The sequence below is a fragment of the Euleptes europaea genome, chromosome 6 (assembly GCF_029931775.1).
Source record: "Euleptes europaea isolate rEulEur1 chromosome 6, rEulEur1.hap1, whole genome shotgun sequence".
In the NCBI taxonomy this organism is placed as follows: domain Eukaryota; kingdom Metazoa; phylum Chordata; class Lepidosauria; order Squamata; family Sphaerodactylidae; genus Euleptes; species Euleptes europaea.
The window spans coordinates 77,853,173-77,879,149 of NC_079317.1; the positions used below are offsets into that span (position 1 = coordinate 77,853,173).

The window sequence follows — 25,977 nt, forward strand, 5'->3', positions numbered from 1 at the left end:
TATAAGGCAAACACTATATTTTCACAACACGATATTTCCACAATTTTCACAAATATTTTCACAATGATGTTTCTACAGAAAGATTTATGTGTACAGACAGGATGGTGTAGTGGTTAGAATGTCAGATTAGGATCCATGAGATCCAGGTTTGTATCCCCAGATCACTAGGTAGAAGCTCACTAGGTGACTTTGTGCCAGTGACTCTCACAACCTAACCTATCTCACAAAGTTTTGCTGTGAGGATACAAAGGAGAAGGGGCAAATGATGTTGGAAGACTCTTTAGGTCCCTACTGGAGAGAAAGGCAGGGTATAAATAAATAATAAGAAAACAGCATCTCAGTACTGAACTGTAGATAAGAATAACGCTTCACTAGACCACTTACAGCTCAATGCTGTCTATTTTGAAGAGAGGTAATTAATCCACTAGAACACATATTACCCCTTCATGGATAACAATGTTTGGCACTCAAAAGAAAATAAACGTGCTCTGCTATTTGCACTTCAGCCTCCTGCTCCAAAGCATTTACTGTAGGCAAACTATATGAGATCATGAAGTTTATTGAGTGGATGATGTGTTACTTGGAACATGTGTTATTTGACCCAAAAAAGCAACTGATATGGATTGTTGCTGGGGTGCGGGGGGGGGGTAGCATTTCAAATTTGACCATTCCACCAATTAAAAATGCTAGTTTTTCAGCTGGTTTCAGTCCAAGTAGGGAAAAAGAGAATACCTTTCTCTCTTCCCTGTGTGTGTAAGTGCAGTCAAGTCACTTCCAATGTATGGCAACCCTATGAACTCATGACCTCCAAAAAATCTTAGCGTTAATAGCCTTGCTCAGGTTTTCCAAACTGAGGGCTGTGGCATCCTTGACTGAGTCACCTCTTCCCTACTGGGGCTTAAACCAGCTTTTTGATTGGAGCAATGACATAGGAGGGAATAATAAAATGACCCCCTTTTTCAGCACCACAGTCCCAAGCCACATTGGCTCCTGCCACTCTGCTGTGCCGCTCCTGCCACTCCTGGGGTTACAGTAATAAAATTCCACCAGTAGTTGTATTATTACCCTGTGAGAAAGGCATCTGCATGGCTGTGCCAGCATCTCTAACAGATTCTGTTAATGTTATGGAACTCCCCCAACTGAAACTTTGCAATCATATGTGGGCTTCTTATTTCCTCACACATTGAAAGCCACTCAAAAACTACCCAGTGATGCAGCAGATGGGATGGTGAGTGAAGAGTAGCCATATTTCAGGAGATAAAGAGTTGCATGCTGGGCACTTACACATTGTTGGAAAATAGAATGTACCCCAATAATTGCCTTCTAGAAAGAAAGAAAGTTACACAACTGGACTAAGCCTAAAAAGAAAAATCGGTTTATCTTGAGCTATAAAACACTCCCAGCTGTGATAACAAAAACATCAAACTAACTGAGGGCATAATCCATGTCAATGAGAAGCACTATTAACTTATTCAGACATGACAAGAAACCATGGTTTAACTAGACTAACTATGGTTAGGGGTTATGTCAAACTGTCATATTAAACCATGGTTTGATGTTGGTTTATTAGCTACAGGTGAAATCAATAGGCCTTTCCCATTCTTAGCTTGACCATGCTTAATTTTTCTTATATGCATATGTTAAACATACATTTTACAAAAACAGCAGAGATTGTGATATGCTTACTTTTTGGGTTACGCATGACACAGTATGCACGAATAGCAGTTATATCAGACATTAAATTACTCAACTGGAGGCGTTTCTTATTCTGGGCCATGGTCAAGTGTGGATCAATCCACTGTTCTCCACATGAAACATAAACCTGTAGCAAAAATGATATAAGAAGTAATCCTGTTTTATTGGATGGTCTATGACTGTAAATAAATAGATTGATTGATATAAGAAGAAACTGATATTTACATTACTGAAAATTTGGGTCATTAGAACCATGGGAGAATAATTTTATTGCATAATAACTTGAAAATTGCAATTTTAAGATAAGAAAGAGTTGATCAATGTTTTAAAAACCATTAAAATAATCAATTGTTCATTAAAATGCCAAATTTTACATGACTTGACATGTAATGACAGTAACAACACCAGAGATCCTGTCCATGCGGAAGGGCAGAAAAGGAATCATTAACTCACTTCATTGTGGTTTATACTCAACTCAAAGGGCTTGATTTATAAGTTTCCTGTCTGCTCGAATAACTTTCACCTTTTATTTCTCTTGGCTGGTAGTTATAAGAGATACACTCTCTGTAGTTAAAGTTATTCTTTCTGCTCTTGAAATTACGAATGTGTATGTATCATCTAAACCTGGGGATTAAACGTTTTTTAAAATGTTGTTTATTTATTCAAATATTTAATAATTTGGGACTTGTTTTTTTATTCGCCCAAGTGCTTTGGCACATGTACGCTCGAATTTCAGGCAGGAACAGTAACGACACCATCACAACTGAACTGGAGCTTATAGAAGCAAGCACCAGTGCCCCCCTCCTTCCCACTGGTTCCCATTCAGCTGCAATGCTGCCACCAACAGCTATGGACAAAGGGGCACAGGGAATTCTTAGAACAATGCTGCTGCCAACCCACAGGGTGGAAGGAGTGCATTATCGCCACCTCACAATGCATATGGGCTATGGCATTTCTGATGACAAAGAGCTGGCATGAGCAAGGTCCATCTCAGCATTCCCGTGTCTGCTGGTGAATCAGCACTCTCAAGGACAGGAAGTTACAGTGCACTAAAATGATGAGGGAAGCCAGGAAACCGGTGTACAGAATCAAACAGAAACAAACAAACGTAACACATTCCAGTGTATAGCTTCATGCAGTGTTTCAGAATACCATAGAATGTAGTTCATCACACATGCCGTTAATGGGTGTTTCCAAATGCATTCTTAATCTTTCTTACCAGCTGATCTCTCTCCAAATCTTTCAAGAAAAAGATTTCTAGTCCTTTCCCAGTAAATAGCCTTCTAGCAGCAAAGGGCAAATTCAGCATCATGGTGCACCTTTTTTGGGAGGAAAAATCAGGCATATTCAGCTTTATTTGCATGAAGGCTTCAGAACTTTGGGGGGTTGAGGGGTGGAACCAGTACATTCGAAATAGGGTGGCTATACTCTTCGTTAGAAATATCAATTAACTAGAATGGAGTTAACCAAAAGGGTAGCTTACCCAGCTGGACTATAAATCCAGCCAGGTCTCTTATTAATAGGGTTGCCAGGTCCTTCTTTGCCACCGCCGGGAGGTTTTTGGGGAGGAGCCTGAGGAGGGCGGGGTTTGGGAAGGGGATGGACATCAATGGCATAGAGTCCAATTGCCAAAGTGGCCATTTTCTCCAGGTGAACTGATCTCTATCAGCTGGAGATCAGTTGTAATAGCAGGAGATCTCCAGCTAGTACTTGGAAGTTGGCAACCCTACTTATTAAGTTAAAGTGAAAATAAATCAGATCTAGGAACAACTAATCCTGTCCACAGGGAACAGTTTCAAGACAGGTGTTTCCTCGGCTGTATAGAATATGAAGCAGAAATGTTTTGGCAAGACAAAGAAGGAGCTTTCTGGGCTGCATTTGTACATACAAACTTAGACTGAGTTGATGGAGTTTATTGGTGAGTGCTGGATTAAAACTATGGGCTGGATTGTGCTGATCATTTTGGTTGGATGAAGGGATATTTGTTTTTTTGCCCCTTCCCCCTTCCCACAGCCGACTTCAGACTCCCCACTGTTCATAAGGTTCCCCTGTCCTCTGTGAACAGCATTTCAGGGGGAATTTTGGCTTGTGGGGGTGGGAAGAAAGATAAATTACACTCCACAAATGGAAATCCTTCTGTCAGAGGAAATTTTCAGCATGCTCCAAGCCAGCAAATTCTTGAATTATAATTCCTGCTTTTAAAATTGTATTGTATTGAAATGCTGTATTTTAAGACCTCCCTTGCTTTAATGTCTGTATTTTGTGAGCTGCTTTGAACAAGAAGAGGAATTCACCAGTATAGTTAAATTGTACGAAGAAGGAATGTGGGTAGTATGTGAAGAATCCTTCAGTGAACTGGTTATTTTAAAGGTACAGGAGGAAAATCTAATTAAACTTGCTTGATACTTAGAGGAAATATGATGACACCCTTAGACTTTTTATTCTTTTAATAGGGAATAATAAACTCTTTTAATAGGGTCCACTCTTTTAGTAGGGTCAATGTGGCAATTGCATTGGTGGCATTGAATAAACCAATAATGATAAATGATAAGGAATAATGCCTTTAGGTAAACCTAGACAGCCTATTCTATGAATGCTTAGATAGTTGTAATGGTCCTTTCTAGCTTTAACATATAAATATTTAGATAAGTAATAACACATTGTGATGTAGGATTGTTTACCGTTCCAAAAACCACTGAAATTCCATCCTGTCTGTTTCCTTTTCTGAGTCTAAATCATGCATCTTCGAGAGTCGCTTTGATTTTGGTTTCTTTTCTGGGTCAGCATTTCTAAAGCAAATAAATTTGGCTTATCTAAACGAGATATTTTTTTCAGGAATGTCAACAAGTGAAAAGACCAACCTATGTATTTTGCAATACATATACAGAAAATTTAAAAATCTCAGCCGACCACCACACTGCATTTCACTACAACCCTTTTTACTACACACACTGTACATCGTATTCCTGCTGTCATCAGAGCTTGCTGTCAAGGTCTACAATTTTGGATCATATAAGAAAAACGAAAGTAGAAAACGGAGCTCTTTGCCTTCTAGTGTAATGCCCAATGAGGAATTCATATGGGAGAGCGGCATAAGCTCTAGAGGCTTCAGCATACTTCCCACATAAATGCCGTCTCAGGGGAAGTTTAAAAAAATGGAATAATGGGGCACTTGTACACCCATTTTACAGTCTGATAATCTTGCCATTTTTTAACCATTTTAACCATTTAACCATTTTAATAGAAAATCTATTTTGTATTTGTTTTTATCCTATGCTATTTAACTATGCAAATTTATCTTATTTGACTATGGCTGCAAATAAATTATTGATTGATTGATACTTCCCACATAAATGCCGTCTCAGGGGAAGTTTTTAAAAAAATGGAAATATGGGGCACTTGTACACCCATTTGACAGTGATTGTTATAAAGTCTGACACTTATCTGAATGCTGATTCTAATATGCACCACCTCTGCACTCCCATGCAGGAAACAATATAGTGTAAATAGTGATGTGGGATTTCTGCAGACACAACTGTTACACTAGATCCAAAAACCCACTCTACTTCTTCCACAAGAGTTTACATTTGTGTTTCACAAACAGTACCCCTCCAAGACACATGCTTTTAAAATGGGGTACAGAGGGGACTTCCAGAATCAGCTGGTGTGGCGAGAAAGTACAGATTCACTATTAAAAGGAAACTTGCCAAAGCCATGTCTACAGTAGGTCTGTGGGTTCATGCAGCAGATTAGATGTATCCATCTTAGACAATATCGAAATTACACGCTTCTTCCTATAAATTATATTTGGGATGGATTTGCGTGAAACAAGAATAAGGGGCAGAAAAACTTTCCCATCCTAATTCTTCCCTTCCAACTCAAGATCTGATACTGCAGGGAGAACAATGTGACCCCATTTTTACCTAGTTAGCTGCCTCTCTGTCCACAGCAGGGCTAAGGTCTAGTTATGGCCTCTTACCAGAATTAGGTATATAATTTTTTTAATATAACGGCAGGAGCAGTTAATCAGTCATAAGGATCATAGCCAACAACCAATATATATACATATCTTTTTAATGACTTGCCAAAAATGGAAGTTCAAGAACTTCATAAAAGCTAGAATGGGAAACTTTTAGATGTTGCCTCAGATCTAGAGAACAAAACTTTTTAAAGGCTCAGACCATTCATTAAATTTTTATGTAAAAAGATCTGAATCATTTTAAGAATACCATATTCACATTTTAGATCTGGCAGAAAGAGAACTAATTATGAGATGTATGCGTCAAAGATTTCAATTTCAGGGTTGACTTTACTTTGAAGATTATTTTTTTAACTTTACATTTTTGCAGGCAGCTCAGTAGACAGCCCATGTGAATACTACTCATTGTTCAGCGATGTATGAAGTGTATTTAATCAATCTGAAAAAGTAATATTAAACCATTATCAAAAAGCATCAGATGTTCTAAAAACCTTAAAAGAAAGGTCAAAAGGTGACATCTCTGCTAACAATGTGAGAAACGATGTATTTAACTTATTCTTTACGCCAAAGCATTTCGCTTATATGAATATTCAAAGTTTTGTTATATAAAAAGAAAATATAAAATCTGCTCTCTTGAGAAGAACTATATTCACTATTTTTAAGCAGTTTATCCAAATACATATATTCCATCCAACTAGAAATTATGGGTTTAATATGGAAACTGCTCAGCTGAAACTCTATAGTCATGTAAAGGCAAACTCTCTTTCCCTATTTCTTTACAACCTGGTAATCGTTAGGAACACAATTCAGAATTATTTATATAATGGCAGTCTTTTTCCAGCTTCCTACATGTTTTTTCTTTTCAAAAACGGTTGTTGTCAGTTTAGTCCCAGAAAGTAAGAAATTAAAAAAAGTAAGCATGAAATCATTTATAGTCTAAATAAGTTTCTGTTGGATATAACGTCTGGATTGCACAAAAATCCCCAATAAATAGCTCCAGTTTGTACCTGAGGCCCCACTACCTTTCAAATGATGAAAAAATACATAATTTGAAAATGTGTATGTTCTTATGCCAATAGAAACTGAATCAATCAGAGATTTCCCTTTCCACTCTTTGTATGGTATTTCCATTTACACTTTGAAAATCACAGTCTATAAATACTCCACATAAGATGCTGTCTTGCAGGAATATCCTCAAAGCACAATATTGTAAAAATACAAAGTTGTTTTTCCTTCCTTTCTTCCACCATTTCCAAAATTTAAGGTGTGTGTTGCTGGTCTCTTATGTTATCCCACTGGTAGGGTTGCCAGGTCTCCCCTGACCACTGGTGGGGAATGGGGGGGGGAGGGTTGCCAGATCCAGGTTGGGAAACTCCTGGAGGTTTGGGGATGGAGCCTGGGGACGATAGGGACTTCAGCGGAGTACAATGCCATACAGTTCACCCTCCAAAGCATTCATTTTCTCTAGGGGAACTGATATATGTAAACTGTATTTCTGGGGGATCCTCAGGCCCCACCTGGAGGCTGGGATCCCTACCCACTGGTGGGTTCAGAAAACAAAGTTGCCAAATCTGATTTAGAGATTTGGGTGTGGTGCCTAGGGAGAAGGGGATGGATCTCAGTGGCCATAGAGTTTACACTCCAGCGCTGCAATCCTGGAGGTTGGCACTGTTTTTGGATTTTCTGGAGGTTTTTGGGTCTATTGAACCCAAATCCAAAAAATACACACTCCTAGTGTTAAGTGCCTTCACGTCGCTTCCAACTCATGCTGACCATATGTGTTTAAACTGTATTTGTACTTCACATATGCATTTATTTCCTTTCTGTAGTGTATTTTTATTTACCTGATCAAACTTCTCTGTTAATTCAATACATTTCTTTTCTTGTTTAGGAAGCTTCTTCCCCTTCATTTCTTTCCAGTGTTGGACTGTACCTCAACTCCAGTAACACAGGATTAGGATTTCGGTAATTAATACTCCATAACACATTACTTCTCTCTTTGTCAGCAGAAGGAAGCTTTTGCTAGCTACAGTGGCTGCATGTGTACTAGTGATCTGAGTAACAATTATGGTAAAATTAATTACTATTTTCTTACTGTTTTTTCACCATAGCTGTACAATCAGGTCCAACAATACTGATGGCCTTGCTTTTGTCTTGTTCTCCATTTCTCAACACTCTCAGTCTCAAAGGCATGTAGCTGTCTGACTTCTTGCCTGCAGGTTTCTTTAAAGGGGGGCTGTTAGGAATAAGCATCCCTTCAATGGGCCAGTCAAAAGCCTTTCAGTAAATAAATAAAATATTAATAACAGTATTAATGACAATAATTGTACATAACAGCTTAGAGTATCCCAAGCGCTTCACATATTCCTAGAACCATCCTTTTAAGGGTGTTGGCACCCACATATTGCAGGACAAACCAAGAATTATGGCTTACTCCATGGCTGAACTGACATTCAAATGAGGAGCAGCCTGGCTCAGAATTCACATTCAGTCACTACATTACATCTGCCTTTGTCCAAGAGAGACAGTTCCAGGTGCTTAGCAATTCATTTAAGCAACTGCAATCTTGGGTGACTACCAAGCACCCTACTCTAATCTGCTATAGAGTTGGGAAAACAACCATGCTGCATATAATCTTGCAGATGCCCCATGGGGCATCTCCAGAAGACAGGGCAGATACAGATACTTTATGTGTTTATTTGGAACATTCATATGCTACCTTTACAGAAAATGTGTTCCTTTGCAACTCCCCACAAGGGATGAGCAAGTGCTGGCTCAAGGATTACATAATGTCATGCAGAAGAGAAGCCCTCCATGTGGGAACTGGCTCCAAAGTAAAGGGAGAACCACAGATCATGTGCAGCACTCTGGCAGTCATGCTGGAAGAGAAGGAACCAGTTTCATACTGAAATCGGAGGGCACTAACACCCATATACTTGGGGCAGCACAGAATCAGACAAAGCGTGGGGTGTTTGAAGCAAATGCTGGAGTTGGAAGGGATCGTTTTGTGGGAGAACAAGGACGTCTTTCTCCCCTTTGTTTTGTCTGTCATTGCATTGTTTGGCAGGCTGGGCGAGAAGACACTGACTCCAATGGATCATTAATAGTTAGAGGATGTCCCCAATGCAGGGCAGCAAGAGTGGGACTGGTCAGAAACAGGCCAGAGGCCTTCCGGGCCGGAGCACTGTTATAACGAAGGTGTCTCTGTTCTCACTTTATACGTTTTCAGTTTTCATTCAAACTAGTTTGGATGCTTCAGTCAGCTAGAGAGGCAGATAAGAAGAAAAATATTATATGCATATGCTGACCATCAGCACTTACGGCCAATAATCTGACAGCACTATGTTATGCAAAATATTAGTAGAAAAGGAAATGTTTGGGAGCTTGTTTCCAGACATTCAATTTTAAGCAGAGAAATCGGCAAAACAGCACTTTTTGCCTAAGCAAAGTGAAACTAATGTGTGGAACTTTGCACAACAGATATTTTTTATGTATTCTTGGCTATCAGGCACCAAAAAGAAATAGGTTTGTGTTTAAAATAATATGATCAAGTTAATTTAATTACAGCTGCAGCAGAGACAAAGCAAACATATTCCTGAAAATATATAAAAATCCAGACACACCTTCCCCCAAGAAGCAGTTTGAATTACTTTTAAACAGTGGCTCCTCATGCTGCATGAACAGATCCTTTTCAGACTGAAGGGAATTACATAGGCAGCTTGCAACGTAATATTGGAGCTTCTATTCAGAGAAGAAGAGGTCAAATGCCTGCTGTATAAGCAGAGAACCTTCAGCATGTCTATAGAAATTCTTTCTGGATTGTGGTCTCAGTAATTAAGTATTAGTATACAATAAGCAGGGATGCACAAGAAGCTTGTGGGAGCAGATATCCCATTCCTCCCACCTTTGCTTCCTTTCCACTTCCCCTATTTCTCTCAGTCTCTCACTCTTTCTCCCTCCTGCCACCCCTTTTCTTACTCTCTCTCTCCTCCATGCCTCCATCACTTTCTCTCTCTTTCTGCCCCCCTGGTCTCCCACCTGATTCTTCTCCCAGCAGCAGCGGTGGCGGCAGTGCTCCCAATTATCCACCTGCTTCCTCCCCTCCGACAACAGCAGTGGTGGCAGCAGCTCTCCTAGAGTCACAACGGATCTCCCAACTACAGAGATCAGTTCCCCTTAGGGTTGCCTGTTCCAGATTGGGAAATTCCTGGATTGGGGGTGGCGCCATTTGAGAGTGAGGTCTGGGGAGCGAAGCAACCTCAGTAGGGTAAGATGCCATAGAATCCACCCTCCAAAGCAGTCATTTTCTCCAGGGGAACTGATCTCTGTCATCTGGAGATCAGTTGAAATTCTGGGTGATCTCCAGCCCTCACCTAGTGGTTGGCAATGCTAGTTCCCCTGGAGCAAATATCTTCTTTGGAGGGTGGAATCTATGAACAGTAGCAAGCAGCCATGCCTAATTGAGTCATGCAAGTCAGGTGATATCAAGTCACCTAGTGACTTGAAATTACATGGCATAGGGTTGCCAACCTACAGGTGGGACCTGGATATCCGCCAGAATTACAACTGAACTCCAATGACATAAATCTGTCCCCCAAGAGTGGAGGGTGGATTCTATGGCATTATACCCTTCTGAGCCCTCTTCCCTCCCCAAACCCTACTCTCTTGACCACAAAATCTCCAGGAATTTCCCAACCTGGAGCTGGCAACCCTAGCCAGGCCTGGCCCCAGTGAGTCCTCCCTCAAAGGCCAAAATAGGCTTGGAAAGGGCTCTGCCCCTTCCCCTTGCCTTTTACTGACAGAAACTGAAACTTGGAATCTGTGGTTGCCTAGCAACAGCCACTGAGGGACTCCGTTGCTTAAAACTAGAACTGTTCTTTTTATCATTTGCAGATTTTTTAAAACCCAATGTATTTTTTTAGATTTCAGGTTTTTCTGTAAACCTGGGGCCCTTTTCAAGTTTGTAGAAAGATCCATCTTGTCTGTTCACAGCTCCAGTCAGCAGATTTAAGTATCCAAAGATTTAGCCAATTTCATTATTAGAATATAAGATTTACATATTATAGATCCTATTAGTTTATATATACGGGAATATCTCTATATCTCAAAGCTATCTGTACAGATATTTTTCATGTATACAATTACCTTGTTAAGTTCTCCATTTGGAAGCACAGGCCACATATATGTCAATTTATTCCATAAAGGATTGTCCACTTTTGATTGTTTCCACTGACCAGGCTTACTTGTTCCTTCATGTTTAATGGCCCATCTGAAAGAAAAAAGTATATATTTTCCTCTATCAGAATGATTAGCAATGGTATTCTTTACAAATATATACGCTGATTGGAAGTAATTCCTGCTCTCTTTTACAGCTCTCTTTTTAAATTACAGCTCTCTTTTTAAAGACAAACACAAAGTAAGTGTGTCATTTATTATTCCCATGGAGCCTCAGACCCTAGTGGCCAATGCCTCTTGCACAAGACTTGTGGGTTCCCCTCTTTAGCCTCTTCACTGACCCCTTCTCCAGAGTTTCTTTCTTTCTACTTTTACAGGTGTTCACATGCTTGTTGTGCCATTCACTGAATTTGGCTTCAAAGCCACAGTTTCAGATGGGTCTGCCTTCCACTCCACGCTGTCCCCTTGTCCAGGTAAGTCCCCTTACTTTGAGGCACCCCCTTGCTTGGCTGCTTTGGTATCTTGAGGCTTTTCCCCATTCCCAATTTCCTCAACAGGTCAGCAGATGTCCCATCTGCCTCCTGACCAGTCTCTGCCCTAGACTATAGCCTCTCCTCCCTCTGGCTCACACCCTGCATTTGTGAAAGTGAGCCTTAGGGTGGGCCATGCCTACCCAAAGGCAGTGTTGCACTAGGATTGCCAGGGCCCCCCTCTTGATTGGTGGGAAGTTTTAATGGGCGGGGTTGATGCAGCCACACACATGCAATGATGTCACTTCCAGTTTTACTTCCGGAAGTAAAACATCACCACAGCCGATTTGAGTGCTAAAGCAGCCACAGTGATGAAACACTTCCAGAAGTAAAACCGGAAGTGCCGTCATTGCGTGCGCGCGCACAATTGCGGCTCTGGAGTGGCTGGGTGGATTGCTGGGCAATTGCCTGCCAAAACCAGCCACTTGGCAACCCTAGCTGCACCACTTATGGACTGGCCATGTTTACATTTCTAATGTCATCCTTTCAACTACCTAGCCTGTATTTAAAGATAGAATGCAATTTCTGACATTCCTAACAAGCCTCTTCAGATCTGAGAGATTTCGGGGTGTTAGGGTGTGGCTATTGTATATAGCCAATATTGCATGAGCCTTACATGACTTTCTTAAATCATTTAATTTGTTTTCTCTAAAGATGTAACGTTAGATATCCTTAATCATTCAAAAGAATAATTGCTGCAAAGTTTCTTCTATTTGTTTTGGGATTTAGTCTGGATATAAAGCCACTGATTCATAAATTATCTTTCTCAAGGCTGAAGTTGTAAGTTTGCTGGAATAAGTGGAAAAAATTGCACATTTGCAGCTTTACACAAGACCCTAAAAGTAAACTCTCAGGCCTACTGCATCAAAACATCCTGATTTAAAGTTAAGATCTGCAACACCCCAACTCCACACTACTCCTTTGATCCCAACATTTGCTATTACAACATAATGCTTGCTTCAGAAAACAAAAACAGCAACAAAAACAGGTAACGTATCCAAGGAAATAAGTATAAGACAGAGGTGGGGTCTGAACCCAAAATACCAAGACACCTCTTTAAGCTCACATTTGCTGCTGAAACACAGAAGGAAACAAAGGCCAAGCCAGTTAGGGAATAGGGATGCCTGTCTCTAGTTGAGATAGGGTTGCCATGTCCCTCTTTGACATGGCAGGAGGTTTTCGGGGTGGACCCTGAGGAGGGTGGAGTTTGGGGAGGGGACTTCAATGCCACAGAGTTCAAAAGCCAAAGCAGCCATTTTCTCCAGGTGAACTGATCTCTATCAGCTGGAGATCAGTTGTAATAGCTGGAGATCTCCAGCTAGTACCTGGAGTTTGGCGACCCTAAGATGAGACCTGGGGATCCCCTGAAACCTCCAGGCTACAGAGATCAGTTCATCTGGAGAAAACTGATGCATTGGAGAATGGAGTCTATGGCATTATATCCCACTGAGGTCCCTGTCCTGCCCAGGGTTCATCCCCAAATCTCCAGGAGTCTCCCTAGACCTGGCAACCCTACCCCCCATTCCCAGCCAGTAGCCAGGGGGGACCTGCCAACTCTAAAACCAGTTAATCTCCCACTCTCTGTCCAATTACCCTTTAGTTAGACCCCACATTTAACATCCATTCACATCTTCCCAAAGAAATCTCTTTAGCCCCAAAATCATCAGATCCCTCTGGGGGATAAGGGTTTGCGGGCCCGCAGGGGTGGGAACGGGGGGGGGGGGCTTTGCTACATCAGCAGTGGTATAGTCACAAGGATGGCTTCAGGTAAGGGGAGTGGTGCCTATGGGCCAGCCCTCTCAGGGCTGATGACATTTGTAAGTGGGCTTGGGATTGGAGCCCCACTAGCATATGGCAAATTGCCAGCAGTTTGTGTATGGGGGGGACTGAACTTGTTCCCCCAATTAAGGATTTTGGCCTTTCTCCAGGGAGAGATCCATAGAGCGTAAGGGGTATGCCAGGCCACAGGAAGGAATAATTTAAGTGGTTCTGCTGGATTTGCAGCCCCTAGGAGGGAGTTTTGATTTGCGGGCACAGTATGGTGCCCTGGAACGGGGAATGTACGGCATCAGCTGGTTGACTGGACTTCTCATATTTGGGTGTACGTGCCTTGGCACCTACGCTTTGAGGGGGGTCAAAGCTTCATGGACCCCAAGACACTCTGGTCAACCAGTGGTGTGAGAGGACCCAAGGGCCTAGGCAGAGGAGCTGGCTGACACCGGGGTCGGCATGCGCTGGGAGTCTTTGGTGACGTAGGTGCGGCGCAGGAGGTGGCGACATGGGGCACTGGATATCTTGGTACTCCAGATGGGTGAGAATGACCTGGCAAGACAGAGGGGCCGCGATCTGCGGGAGGTGGAAGCGGCAGCCTGGGGATCCTGGCCACACAGCTGCCGAGGTCGACCCTGGTGTGGTCGGACATGCTGGAGCGGAGGTGCTAGTCGGGTGCACAGTACCCTAAAAAGGTGGACCGGGCCAGGCGGAAGGTCACGGTGGTTGTGGGTAAGGTGGTGATGGCCACGGGAGGAGTTGTGATCCATCACCCAGACCTGTCTTATCGGAGGAGGGCCTTGTTCCCCCCGGATGGGGTGCACCTATCGTCATGGGGCATGGACATATGGCTCAGGACATATGTCATTGGCTCTGCCGGTGGTTGCAGCATTAGGCGTTGGCGGGAGATGCCCGGAGAGGCGGGGGTAGGCATCTCCGGTCGCCTCTTGTGGCCGTTTGGGCATGGGGCTGGATCCAGTTTGGGGGAAAGACGGCCTGCGTGCCCCACTTCCCACTCTGGGGACCCTAATAAGGGGTTTTGTGGGGAGGCCAGGATTGGTGAAGCCTGGCTCGGGAGCTGCAGTTTGGCCTCCTCCCAAGTGGCAGTGGACCACACAGTTGGCTTCCGCCTGCGTGGGGCCCCGGCATACTGCCATCTCAGCTGCGCCCAGCAGACGGGTTGGGCGCAGGGTGCTATCAGCTGTCAGACGGGTCAGCTGATCCCTGGATCCTGCCCTTCATGATTGCCAATGCCTAACTCTGTAATCAATAAACTTGTGACCTTTTTCACTCCAGCTACGGTGTACTGGTAATTATTGGATAGGACCATGCGGATCAGTCACCAGGGTATGGGTTTTCCCCTGGGGGGTAACAAGCGTCCCCACCACTTCCCCCTCCCCCCGTAGGGCTGGGGCCGCAAACACTATTGCCCTTGAACTCTCCAAAAACAAGGCACATTTTTCTTCCTTTCTGCCTAGCCAGTGCTACTCATTCCCATCTTTTTACCCTTCGTTGGCTTTTTCATAGCACAGGAGCCCCATTAAGCAGTCTGTGTGCTTGTATAGATACAGATGGGATATTTCTACAAACCAGTGTTGTGCTCCATCCATGCTGATTAGGGTTGTCAGGTCCTTCTTTGCCACTGGCAGGAGGTTTTGGGAGCAGAGCTTGAGGAGGGTGGGGTTTGGGGAGGGGAGGGACTTCGATGCCATAGAGTCCAATGGCCAAAGCTGCCATTTTCTTCAGGTGAACTGATCTCTATCGGCTGGAGTTCAGTTGTAATAGCAGAAGATCTCCAGATGTTACTTGGAGGTTGGCAACCCTAATGCTGGTATACAGGCTCAGACTGGACTTCAAAATAAAGTGTGAAATATCCTGCTGCAGTTCACATATGTACATTTGTTTTAAGGATTTGGACATTTTTATTTTGGGATTTTGTTTTCACCATCAGCTGATAAGCCACTGACGGTAGCTCTCTCATGGGTACTTTAACAATGACATGAAGTACACAGCCTACCCACGAATCTTCATGAAACATTCTTCCTTTTTCTTTGTTCGCAGAATTGCTAAGGGGATTAGTGAAAGGGCTGGTGGGATTCCCTGTCATCCTCTGGAGCAGAAGGCTCTTTTGGATCAAGTTGCACGTCAAAGGGCCTGTCAGGATCCTGCCAAGTCTGTACATTGTTTTTAATGAACATTTGCTGCACACGCTGCATGGCCTTTCCTGAGAGTGCTATTAAGCTGCCAGGTTTCAGCGCCCTGTGAGTTTTAATAACCAAGTTCTGAACCTCTGAAAACTGTGTTTTATAAATGAAAAGATGACAATCCCTTAACTGCATTGGCATTAATAGGTAGCGACATAATGACTGTATAAATGCCTCAAATGCCTTATGCTCCATTTCCCCCTCCCCAAAGGTTCTGCTTGTAACACCACTGGCTCAACTCTGATATTGAAGTCTGATACTTTTCATTTCCAGCCACTAGGTGGAAACAGCGATTCATGAAAGGCCCAGATGAAAGGTTTTTTTTTTAAGAAACCCCCCAACATTTAATTCTACTTAATGTTATTTCATTTCCCTTCTCAGTATATTACAGACAACCCTCATACAAATGCTTCCCCTCCCAATGTCTCGCAAAGAAGTAAAATGAAACTCCTTGTGCCCCACATAGCTGTCAAATCTCTTTTCTTCAAACATGCATGCAAAGCTCAAGGCAAGGTTAAAAACAAAGTGCCAGACTTTTTAACCCCATAATCAATAGGTACACTATGAATCTCTCTGACTACAAAAAAGTAAAGGAAACACAGAGTGTGGTTTCAACTGAAGCCAGCCTCTATTTGCTGCTCTTTTATCACATCAGGCTTAATAAGGACACGTCATGGCAAGGAATGTAATGAATAAACTTGGGCCAGAAACATAATTTCGTTTTCTCCTCATGATCTAATTTGTGTCACCAGGATCTGCAATGTCTTAATGTGCAATACAAATCTCAGCTATGTGTAATGTAGGGTTGCCAACCTCCAGGTACTAGTTGGAGACCTCCTGCTATTTCAAGTGATCTCCAGCTGATAGAGATCAGTTCCCCTGGAGAAAATGGCCGCTTTGGCCATTGGACTCTATGGCATTGATGTCCCTCCCTTCCCCAAACCCTGCCCTCTTCAGGCTCCGCCCCAAAAATCTCCCGCTGGTGGGGAAGAGGGGCCTGGCAACCCTAGTGTAATGTCTGTCTTAAAAACAAGTTGGCAATTTTAATTTGGGCCTGAGAATTTCTCCAGCCCACACTCTTTGTTGCACTTCTCACACCCTCTCCTCTTTCCCTCTGCCTCCTCCTCTGCTTCCTGGCACCCAAACTGCTGTGGTAGCAAGGCACAAGGGAGGCCTGGAAAAGCAGCTTTCATTCTGGACCCTCAATTTTTTTAGTTTGTAGCAATTAGAGAGAAACATGGCTATGGAATTTAGTTAGTTTTGTTTCCAATTGTACTTGTGACTATGATGTAAATAAGGGTTGCCAAGGTACTAGCTGGAGATCTCCTGCTATTACAACTGATCTCCAGCCAACAGAGATCAGCTCACCTGGAGAAAATGGCCGCTTTGGCAATTGGACTCTATTGAAGTCCCTCCCCTCCCCAAACCCTGCCGTCCTTAGGCTCTGCCCCCAAAACCTCCCGCTGATGGCAAAGAGGGACCTAATGTAAAGTGAGATCTTGCCTCATCAAGATCTGCCCCATAAAGTATGTATGGATAGGTCTCAAAGCATGGTGACAACAGGTGCACGACCCAGTTCTGTTAGAGGCCCAATGGTATGAAATCATAGCTGGAATCCACATGGATGTCCCTTCTGTCCCTCCAACCTAATCAACTATATTCTTACCACACTGCTGCATTCAGAGAAACATTTAACCTTCAGTCATTACAAGAAAGTGAATGACCCCTCTGGCTGAAACAGCTGAACATATACTTTCGCTTGAACTGTAGACATCCCCTGGCTAGGAATTTTATGTAAAAGAAACAACTAGAAGACTCATTAGGATTTACATTGCACCTAGAATGTGGTGATGCTTCTTTATTATTGTTATTATTGCTATTGTTGTTGTTGTTATTATTATTATCATGATGATGATGATGATGGAGGGGAACATTCCCTCAGTTTGTAGCCAGCAAAAGTAGAACTGAGTGAAATAATCAGGAACACTTTAATGGACACTAGTCCTTGCCTTCTTAGCCCTAATTGTAATAGCATCCAGGGATCCATACGGGTCTTGCAGAAGGAGCCCATGTTGATTCTGGGAGTCCCACCCCCATGCACTGGTGCATACCAAAGGCATCCGCATAAGAAAATCAGTGAAGATCATGACATAAGGTGATGTGCTTATCCTAACCAGATCTCAAATCTAGTACAAAATTGCAAACTGTGAATGCAGAATTTCAACTGTTTCAAACTGAGTCTCATCCTCAAAGCAAGCAGTTTGAAATCCTACATCAAGGCAGTAGCATTAGTACAGACAAATATTTCTCTAGATAGCGAACAAAAATTATGACCTTAAAGCAATACTATTTCTTTTTGCCTTCAATATAGTCTTGCGAATGGCTACAATCTTGGAATTTGGCACTTTTCGACTTGAAGGAAGAGGATGGGTGAGAATGTGTTCCAATTACACCTTCAGAGATATACAATTACATGAGAGGGACTTTGAAATGTATGAGAATAAATCTTTAACAGAAAGATAAACTAGCCTGGTTCTGTCAAACCATGCAAGTTACTTTTTCAAGTATCTTATCTATCTATCTATCTATCTATCTATCTATCTATCTATCTATCTATCTATCTATCTATCTAATATCCTGCCATTCTCCTCAATGAGGACCCAAAGCAGTATATATAATTCTCCTCTCCTCTGTTTTTTCCTCACAACAACCCTGTGAGGTAGAGTGTGTGTGAATGGCCCAATGTCACCCAGCAAGCTTCTATGGTAGAGTGGGGATATGAACCCAGGTTTCCCAGACCCTAGTCCAACACTTTAACCACTACACTATTCCGGCTCTCTCCTAGGTTGTATCTAGGTGTGTACTTATTGATAAACCCGAACCAAAAAAAACCCCCAAAATTAGCCATTTCAGTAAATTTCCAGTTCAGGTTTACCAAACGCACAAACCTGGGGAGAAAGCTGAAGCTGAATAGGCAATTCCAGAAAAAGCCAAATAATTATTCGGCTTTTTTCGAGTCTGGGGTGTGTGTGTCATTTTTCGAGGTAGAGCCCCCAAATTCAGAGCGAAGCTTGAGGGGACTGTCCTTGCACAAACCCTAAAGTTTGGTGAAGACTGCTCATTCTGACCCCTGGAAGGAATGGTTATGGGATCTCCATGGAAGACCAGATGAGCAGGTTGAGGGTGGAGGTGGAATGAGTCAAGACATTCACAGATCCTCTGAAGTGAGAGGGCAATTTAACCTCCTCACTTGCTTCAGCCCACCAATCCTCATGGCTGTTCATCTGCATAGTTCCTGCAAACTCAGGATTGGTTTTTCCAGATGTCACAGGGAGCTACACCAATGGATGGGGACATGGGAAAACTCCATGGACCCTCTTCACAGAGGGAAGGAAATTCACAACTACCTTTGCCCCCTCCCCAGCCACAGCAGATTAAAGATACTACACACTAAATATGAAATCTATACACTTGCTCCTTCATGGGGAATACAACTAGGGTTGCCAGGCAAGGCCTGGCAACTGGTAGGGGGACAACCAACAGTGGGGGCCCTTGCCAGTTATGTAATGATATCAACGGCGATGCGGTGATCTCATTCCCTGTGCACCCAGAAGTGATGTCAGCGTGTTCCCAGGGGAAACCAGGGATGCTCTGGCATTTGGGCAAAACTCAGGATGCAGACATCCTCTCCTCGTTTCCCACCATTTCCACCTTGCAGGCCTGCTGAACGGTGGTGAGAAAGCACTGGCTAGAAATGAGGGATCCCCCACCCCCTGGCTAGAGATGGGGGATCCCCTACCCCCACTGAGAGAATGGCAAGCCTGAATATAATCCCTTTTAAAGTATGTGAACACATGTGAACACATGAAGCTGCCTTATACTGAATCCGACCCTTGGTCCATCAAAGTCAGTATTGTCTACTCAGACCACCAGCAGCTCTCCAGGGTCTCAGGCTGAGGTCTTTCACACCAGCTACTTGCCTAGTCCCTTTAACTGGAGATTCCGGGGATTGTACCTGGGACCTTCTGCATGCCAAGCAGAGGCTCTACCACTGAGCCATGGCCCCTCCCAATTCTATAATCAGCACCAACACCAACCAACCCTACCTCAATATTATCGGGCTGAACTTTCGTTTACTGGCCGTCTTCCAGCTTGTTATCACCATACAATGGTCCAGAATATCTACTGTCTTTCTGAAGCAGATGCAAAGGTGAGATAGAGCTCGTCATCTGCATATTGATGATACCCTGTTGAAATTTTGGAGGACCTCTCCCAGCAGTTTCATGTAGATATTAAATTGCATGGGTGGCAGAACTGAACCTTTTGGAAGATCAAGGCACAACTGCCACACGGTTGAACAAAACTCCCTCTGCCCCACATTCTAGAACGCTCAGCCAGGTAGGACTGGAACTACCAGATCATGGTGCTCCCAATTCCCATCCCAACCAAACAGTCCTCACTGAGCAGCACTAGCTTCTGATTCAGCCTCTGAGCAGAAGAGACTAGGTACAGGCTCAGCCATTAGCATGAGGAGCAACAACTTCCTTCTTATTTAGATAGAGGGGCTCAATACTTCCCCAAAAAGATCAAGGCAATACACTGAGGCTGCCTTGAGGAAGATAAATTCTGCAGTAATATAAGATTATTATTTTTCTTCCCATGTTCTTTAATATTACTTACATGCTCCCCACTTTCTCAAGTAGTTAGATGTTCCTGGGGCACTACCAGGTTTACAGCTCAATCCTAACATGCTTAGAAGTAAATCCCAGTGAATTCAATGGCATTTACTCCCTAGCAAGTGTGCTTGGGATTGGAGTTTTAGGTTCCTCGGAAGACATGGCACAGGAGACTTGTGGTGTCTTTGGAGAATGTGCTTTCCTTACAAATATACCAGTAGAGCACTACTACTGCAAGCAGAATATCCTGCAGAGAGCTACTTGGAGAAGTCCAAAGGCCTCGCTTTCAGCTAATTCCAGCTATAAACTCTCAGCTTGCTCTCTTGTTCTCTCGTAGCTAATTCCATGGCAAACCACTGTTTCCCACCCACTCATCATCTAGGCAGAGGTCTAAGACCTTCAGGTGCATTATCCAGTCAGAAAATATTCCCGGCTTTTAAAAGGATGCTAAGATTCTTATGTCAAATCCAAACTCCTACCAGGTGTCACTGAAGGAAAAACCATAGTGAGACCAATTCAAAGTAATCAAGGCAGCAAATTCTTAACAGTATGTTGTGGTGTGCAAGGTGAACACCACCGCACACAGGAAGCTGAAAAGGAGAGATGAAGTGTGTGTGTGTGTGTGTGGAGGGGGGGGTTAAACCTAAAATTGAAGTTGACCTTCTGGTCTTCTATCAAGTAACTATTATATTGTTTTAAATCTCATAATGAAATAAAATACAGTGCAGTATGTAATCTGAGCATGCTATTCGATGTAATAATTACCTTGGTCAAGACTAGCCCAAGTCAGCATGCTTCTAATAAACAAGCAGGAAAAAATTAGCAGATTTGCATAATATTAGTGACAAGGGCAAACGACGTTTCTTCCTTTTTTGTAAAATACTGTGGTTCATTTGCATTACTATAGTTCACCACCATTAACAAAACAAAACTTTTTCTGTCCCTTTCACCCCTCAGTTCTTATAATCCTGTGTGCTCCCCTCTCCAATATTTTCCCTATTTTATACTTTAAAAAAAAGAAAAGAAAGAAGATTATACTCGTACAGCCCAGTTATGCCTCCTGTTAATTATCACTTGGGTAGGAACAGGATATTATGCTAGGTTAGGGAAGCGCCAGCATTATTTCTACTACTTGTAAAGTGTATTTACTGTCCTGGGTGCTTTACAGAGTATTAAAAATGGAAGAGACAGATTCCTGTTCCAAACAGCTCACAGTATAAATTCTGAATGGAGGGGACAACAAAGGTAGAGAAGAGGAAGGGAATGATGGGCTTTTCCTGAAGTGGCAGAGGAGCAGTCTAGGATGGAATCTGTTCATTCTTTGTGGGCATTTACTATTGGGGCCAAATGCACATAGTTGCAAATCTGGATCTATTCTGCTTTTGAGTCAAATTCTAGGATCCATTCGGTGGGCTTTTCCACATTTTTTTTGGTTGGTTCTGACCCCATACTGCTTCAGTTTAACCCCTGATTTCCATGCACATTTGTGTGCCTTTAGTTTTTGGGTAGGGTTGTTGTTTTTTGTTGTTGTTTGTTTTTCAGCTGAATTTTGTTGTTCTTCTTCTTTTGGGATTGCTTTTGCCCTAATCTTTTTCTGGAAGCCAACTTTGGGTCAACTTTTTCATTGTGCGTACTGTTTCTGTTGGTTTTCTATGTCCCGTCCAATTCTGCCCACCTCCAGCCCTCTTTTTGATTATTGGACTGTCAACATTGTCAAACCATTTCCTCTCCTGTCTTCCTCCATGAAGACAAGTGGTTTTCTTTTTGGATTTTTCCCCTAAAACCCTTATAGCCATATAAGCATGCAGTAAAAAACACTTAGCTTTAGCAGGTTCTCTGAATTCCCAGCTTTCTGTTTAACACAACTAAGTTTCTAGTTCCTTCCTTTGCAGAGATATGCCTTTCCCCTTATATCTTTGTGAAGGAAGGGGCTAGAAAAAATGATAATTGGGGTGTCAGAGAACCTGCTGTAACTATAATTACACCAGTGTATCACTATAACAATATTTTAGTGCACTTCACGTACAGTTCACACAGATGGATGGCAGAGCTCTTTTAGGCTTGCCCATACAAATACAGGCAGGCATGGGGGAGGGGGGCTAACACCAACCCTCCCAAATAGCCAGCTGCCCCCTGTCCCAGGAAAGCCTTGCATGTGTCATTGTAGCTCCCCACTTTTTCTCTTTGTCCTTAAGACTGTTTCCATTTTCAATCTTTTTATGATATCAATATATTGATTTAAGCATGCACAAAAAAAATAAAAAGGGAGGGTGCTGCAATGCCACTGATGATGTCACACCCTCCCTTTGAAAGTCCTGATTATTTAAGGCACGTGCAGAAGAAAATAAACTGACTCCACAACTGTGCAAATGCGGAGGGAGGGAGGCGTGGGAAGAACCGTGTCCAAACCAACTCCAATGCTTGTGGATTGACTGCCAAGAAAATCAGGAGTAAGCTGAGCATGCGAGAAAGCCCTGCAATTGGAGGATCTGTGGATGTTCCCTGACTGAAGAATTATCAGGATTCTCCTGCCCTATAGGAGGAATTATTAAAATCTGAGGTATCATTGGAAGGTCTGAATTTTTCTTTGTGGGAAGCACTATTGTGAAACAGATCTGGATGAGGTAACTGAGTTACCTGGGTGGCAGGTATAAGTAAGTAATCCTAACCATGCATTTTATTTATTTATTTGGTTTTATACTCTCTCCCCAGCTGAGGCTGGGCTCAGAGTGGCTCACAACACAGTAATCCATACAATGATTATAAATACAATAAAAATGCATAAAATCACTAATTAACATGAAATCAATAATTTCTAGCCCCATTAACATTTAATGATAAATAATAAAATATACAGGATTATTATGGTGGCACTCATTTTAGAGGACAGGGCCACAGCAAGGCCTGCGGACAGCCAGAGCCCCCACACAGCAGTTGGTAATAATCCAGAGTAGAGGGTGGAGAAAGAAATAGGGAGGCCAGTGCAGATGGAAAACCAAGGCTGTCCTAACCATAGGCCTGGTGGAACAGTTCCACTTTTCAGGCCCTGCAGAAATAGGGTTGCCAGGTGCCCGGTGGTGGCGGGCAACCCCCTGGCAATTCGCCCCTCTGCCCACCGTCCACCTGAGGGTCGGCGGGCAAACATGTGTGTGCGTACCGACGCCCGTTCACAGCACTTCCAGTTTACTTCCAGAAGTGCCGCCTTGTGAGGGGCCTTTTCCTCTTAGTTTGAGTGGTAAAAGGCTGAAAACTGAAAGTGCCACACACACGCACAATTGCACAGCCCCATAGCCTCCTGCTGGAGCAGAGGAGGGACCTGGTAAGCCTATGCAGAAAGCTCCGAGGTCCCGCAGGGCCCTGAGCTCACCAGGAAGGTATTTCCACCAGGCCGGGGCCAAAAATGCCCTGGCCCTGATTGAGGACTGCCTAATGCTCTTTGGGCTGGGGACCACCAAGAGATTGTTATTTGTCAAGCGTAACGTTCTCTGGGGGGTGTACCAGGAGAGGCAGTCCCGTAGATATGAAAGCCCCAGACCATGTAAGTCTTTAAAAGTCAAAACCAGCTCCTTGAACCTGATCTGGTATTCCAGTTGGAGCCAGTGCAGTTAACGTAGCACTGGCTGAATATGCTACCTCAGCAAGGTCCCCATAAGAAGACTCGCTGCGGCATTTCTGTACCAGCTGGAGTTTCTGGATCCGTCTCGAGGGTAGCCCCATGTAGAGTGCGTTTTGGCTAAAAATAACACCTAGGTATTTAAAGTAGGTTACTTTCCCTATTTCCCTTCCATCGATACGCCAGGGTTTATATTTCAGTTTCCTATTTTTTGACAATACCAGAACTTTTGATTTTTCATAATAAACTGTCAACCCCCTCCAAATTACAGTGATCAGTTAACAACTTTTTCACCTTCCTGAGAACCACTTCAGTTCTTGATGGTAAAAAAAAGTGTCATCTGGGGACATTCAGTGGTTGTAGACGATAAACGGAACACAAGTCGGCAATATAATACTGAAGAACAATATAATGATGCTATTTTAGGACATATTAGTAAGCAGAAAACCGTTCTATCCAAAACTCAAGCAGTGATAGAACTACTGATATGAACAGCACTGATAAAACATAAATATGGGCATCCCAGTTCAAGGAGAAAGATGCCAACAAACCCAGGAGAATTCAAGGGAGAATGAAAAGGGCAATAATTGATAAATCCAGTTTCAAGTCAAGGTACCGGGTTCAATTCAAGGACTGGCTATCATATACAAAGCCCTTTGTGGCTTTGAACCCTCATATCTGCAGGACCCCCTCTCTTCCTATGCTCCACCATGACCCCTTTGCTCATCTAAGCTGGGCCTTCTGCAGGTGCTACCCTGTAAACAGGAAAGATCAACAACTGCTAGTACACCTGCTGTCTCTGTTGTGGCCCTCGTCTTATGGAATGGCCTGCCTAAGGAGGTCAGGAAGGCCCCCACACTCCTGTAATTCTGCAAACTATGTAAAAAAGAATTGTTCATGAAGGCATTTTCATAAAGGGAATGGGACTGTGGTCTGTATCACTGTGTATAATACACATTATTTGCTGTGTGCATTATTCTGCTCTGACTGCACTGTTTCCTACCTATGTAATACCATTATTTTCTGCACATATCCTATCTCATACTTTATGCTTTGTTTCAGATTTCTGTATCTTAATCCTGTTACATTGCTTAATAGATGCTTCATCCTATTGATTGCATCAACTGACGTTGTATGATCCATTTTGAGTCTAGTAAAATGACTATAAACAGGGTAGCATACAAACAACAGCAGGAAAGGGCATCCCTGGGTGGCTCTTTCCCTCTCCCCCATGTACAAACATGAAGAAGACTTAGGTTTTATATGCCGACTTTCTCTTCCACTTCAGGAAGAATCAAACAGGCTTACAATCACCTTCCCTTCCCTTCTCCACAACAGACACCCTGTGAGGTAGGTGGGGCTGAGAGAGTGAGACTAGCCCAAGGTCACCCAGCTGGCTTTATGTGTAGAAGTGGAGAAACAAATCCAGTTCACCAGATTAGCCTCCGCTGCTCATGTGGAGGAGAATCAAACCCGGTTCTTCAGATCAGAGTCCACTGCTCCAAACCACCGCTCTTAACCACTGCACCACAAGACTGCTCTCAGTGTTCCTAAAAGGAGGGTTAGTGGCAAGTAAAAAAATTCCTCCCTCTCCAAGGAGTACAAATGCTTGTCTCTATATATGGGATAAAGTTTGTGCCTAGCCACACCTCAAGGAATCAGTACCCTCTGTCCAAAAATAGCATATGCTGAAGGCAAATAATTTACAATGGCTGGTAAATGGAAACAGATGCCTAAATAGGAGCTCTGCAGGTCTCCTCCAAGGGATCTCTACTTCAAAATGGGAAGCAGTAACTACCACTGTCACAATCGAAGCAGTAATTCTGAGAAACAATACTTTGCCTACTGTCTTGGAAGCTGGATGATGTCATCTTTGAACCATCTAGGCAAAGTACCACTGGACATCTTCTTGTCCATGGAAGACAGTTTTTGAAGCACAAGAAAAGAGCCTGCGTTTCTTACTATCTATCATCCTTTACATATACAATTTGAAGGCCTTTCTGACACTATCTTCTGCTACTCCCTTTCATGGACCAGGATGAGGTAAAAATTAGGAACAACAAGTTCCTGAAGCACATGAAAAAGGGATGGATCTTTCTTTCTTTCTTTCTTTCTTTCTTTCTTTCTTTCTTTCTTTCTTTCTTTCTTTCTTTCTTTCTTTCTTTCTTTCTTTCTTTCTTTCAAAAATGGGAGTCCCAAAGCAGTCTACAGAAATTACCAAATTTTCAAATTATATAATTTTACAAAGTCCTTGGGGAGGTAGTTCTCAATGAAATTTCACTCCCAGGACCTTTCTCTGTCAGCTGGCATGAGTGCCATGGATATCAAAGCAAGT

At 43.0% G+C, this 25,977-nt stretch overlaps 1 protein-coding gene across 1 annotated transcript in view; it reads right to left on the reverse strand.

The window, feature by feature from the left end:
* The window catches only part of DCDC1 (doublecortin domain containing 1), a 336,080-nt gene that overhangs the window by 40,537 nt on the left and 269,566 nt on the right, over positions 1 to 25,977 (reverse strand). Inside the window, exons 19-22 of the mRNA XM_056851932.1 lie at positions 10,820 to 10,943; positions 7,770 to 7,951; positions 2,915 to 3,014; positions 1,687 to 1,822 (exon numbers count right to left, since the gene is read on the reverse strand). Coding sequence (XP_056707910.1) covers positions 1,687 to 1,822; positions 2,915 to 3,014; positions 7,770 to 7,951; positions 10,820 to 10,943 — 542 coding nt within the window. The remainder of the gene's footprint in view (positions 1 to 1,686; positions 1,823 to 2,914; positions 3,015 to 7,769; positions 7,952 to 10,819; positions 10,944 to 25,977) is intronic.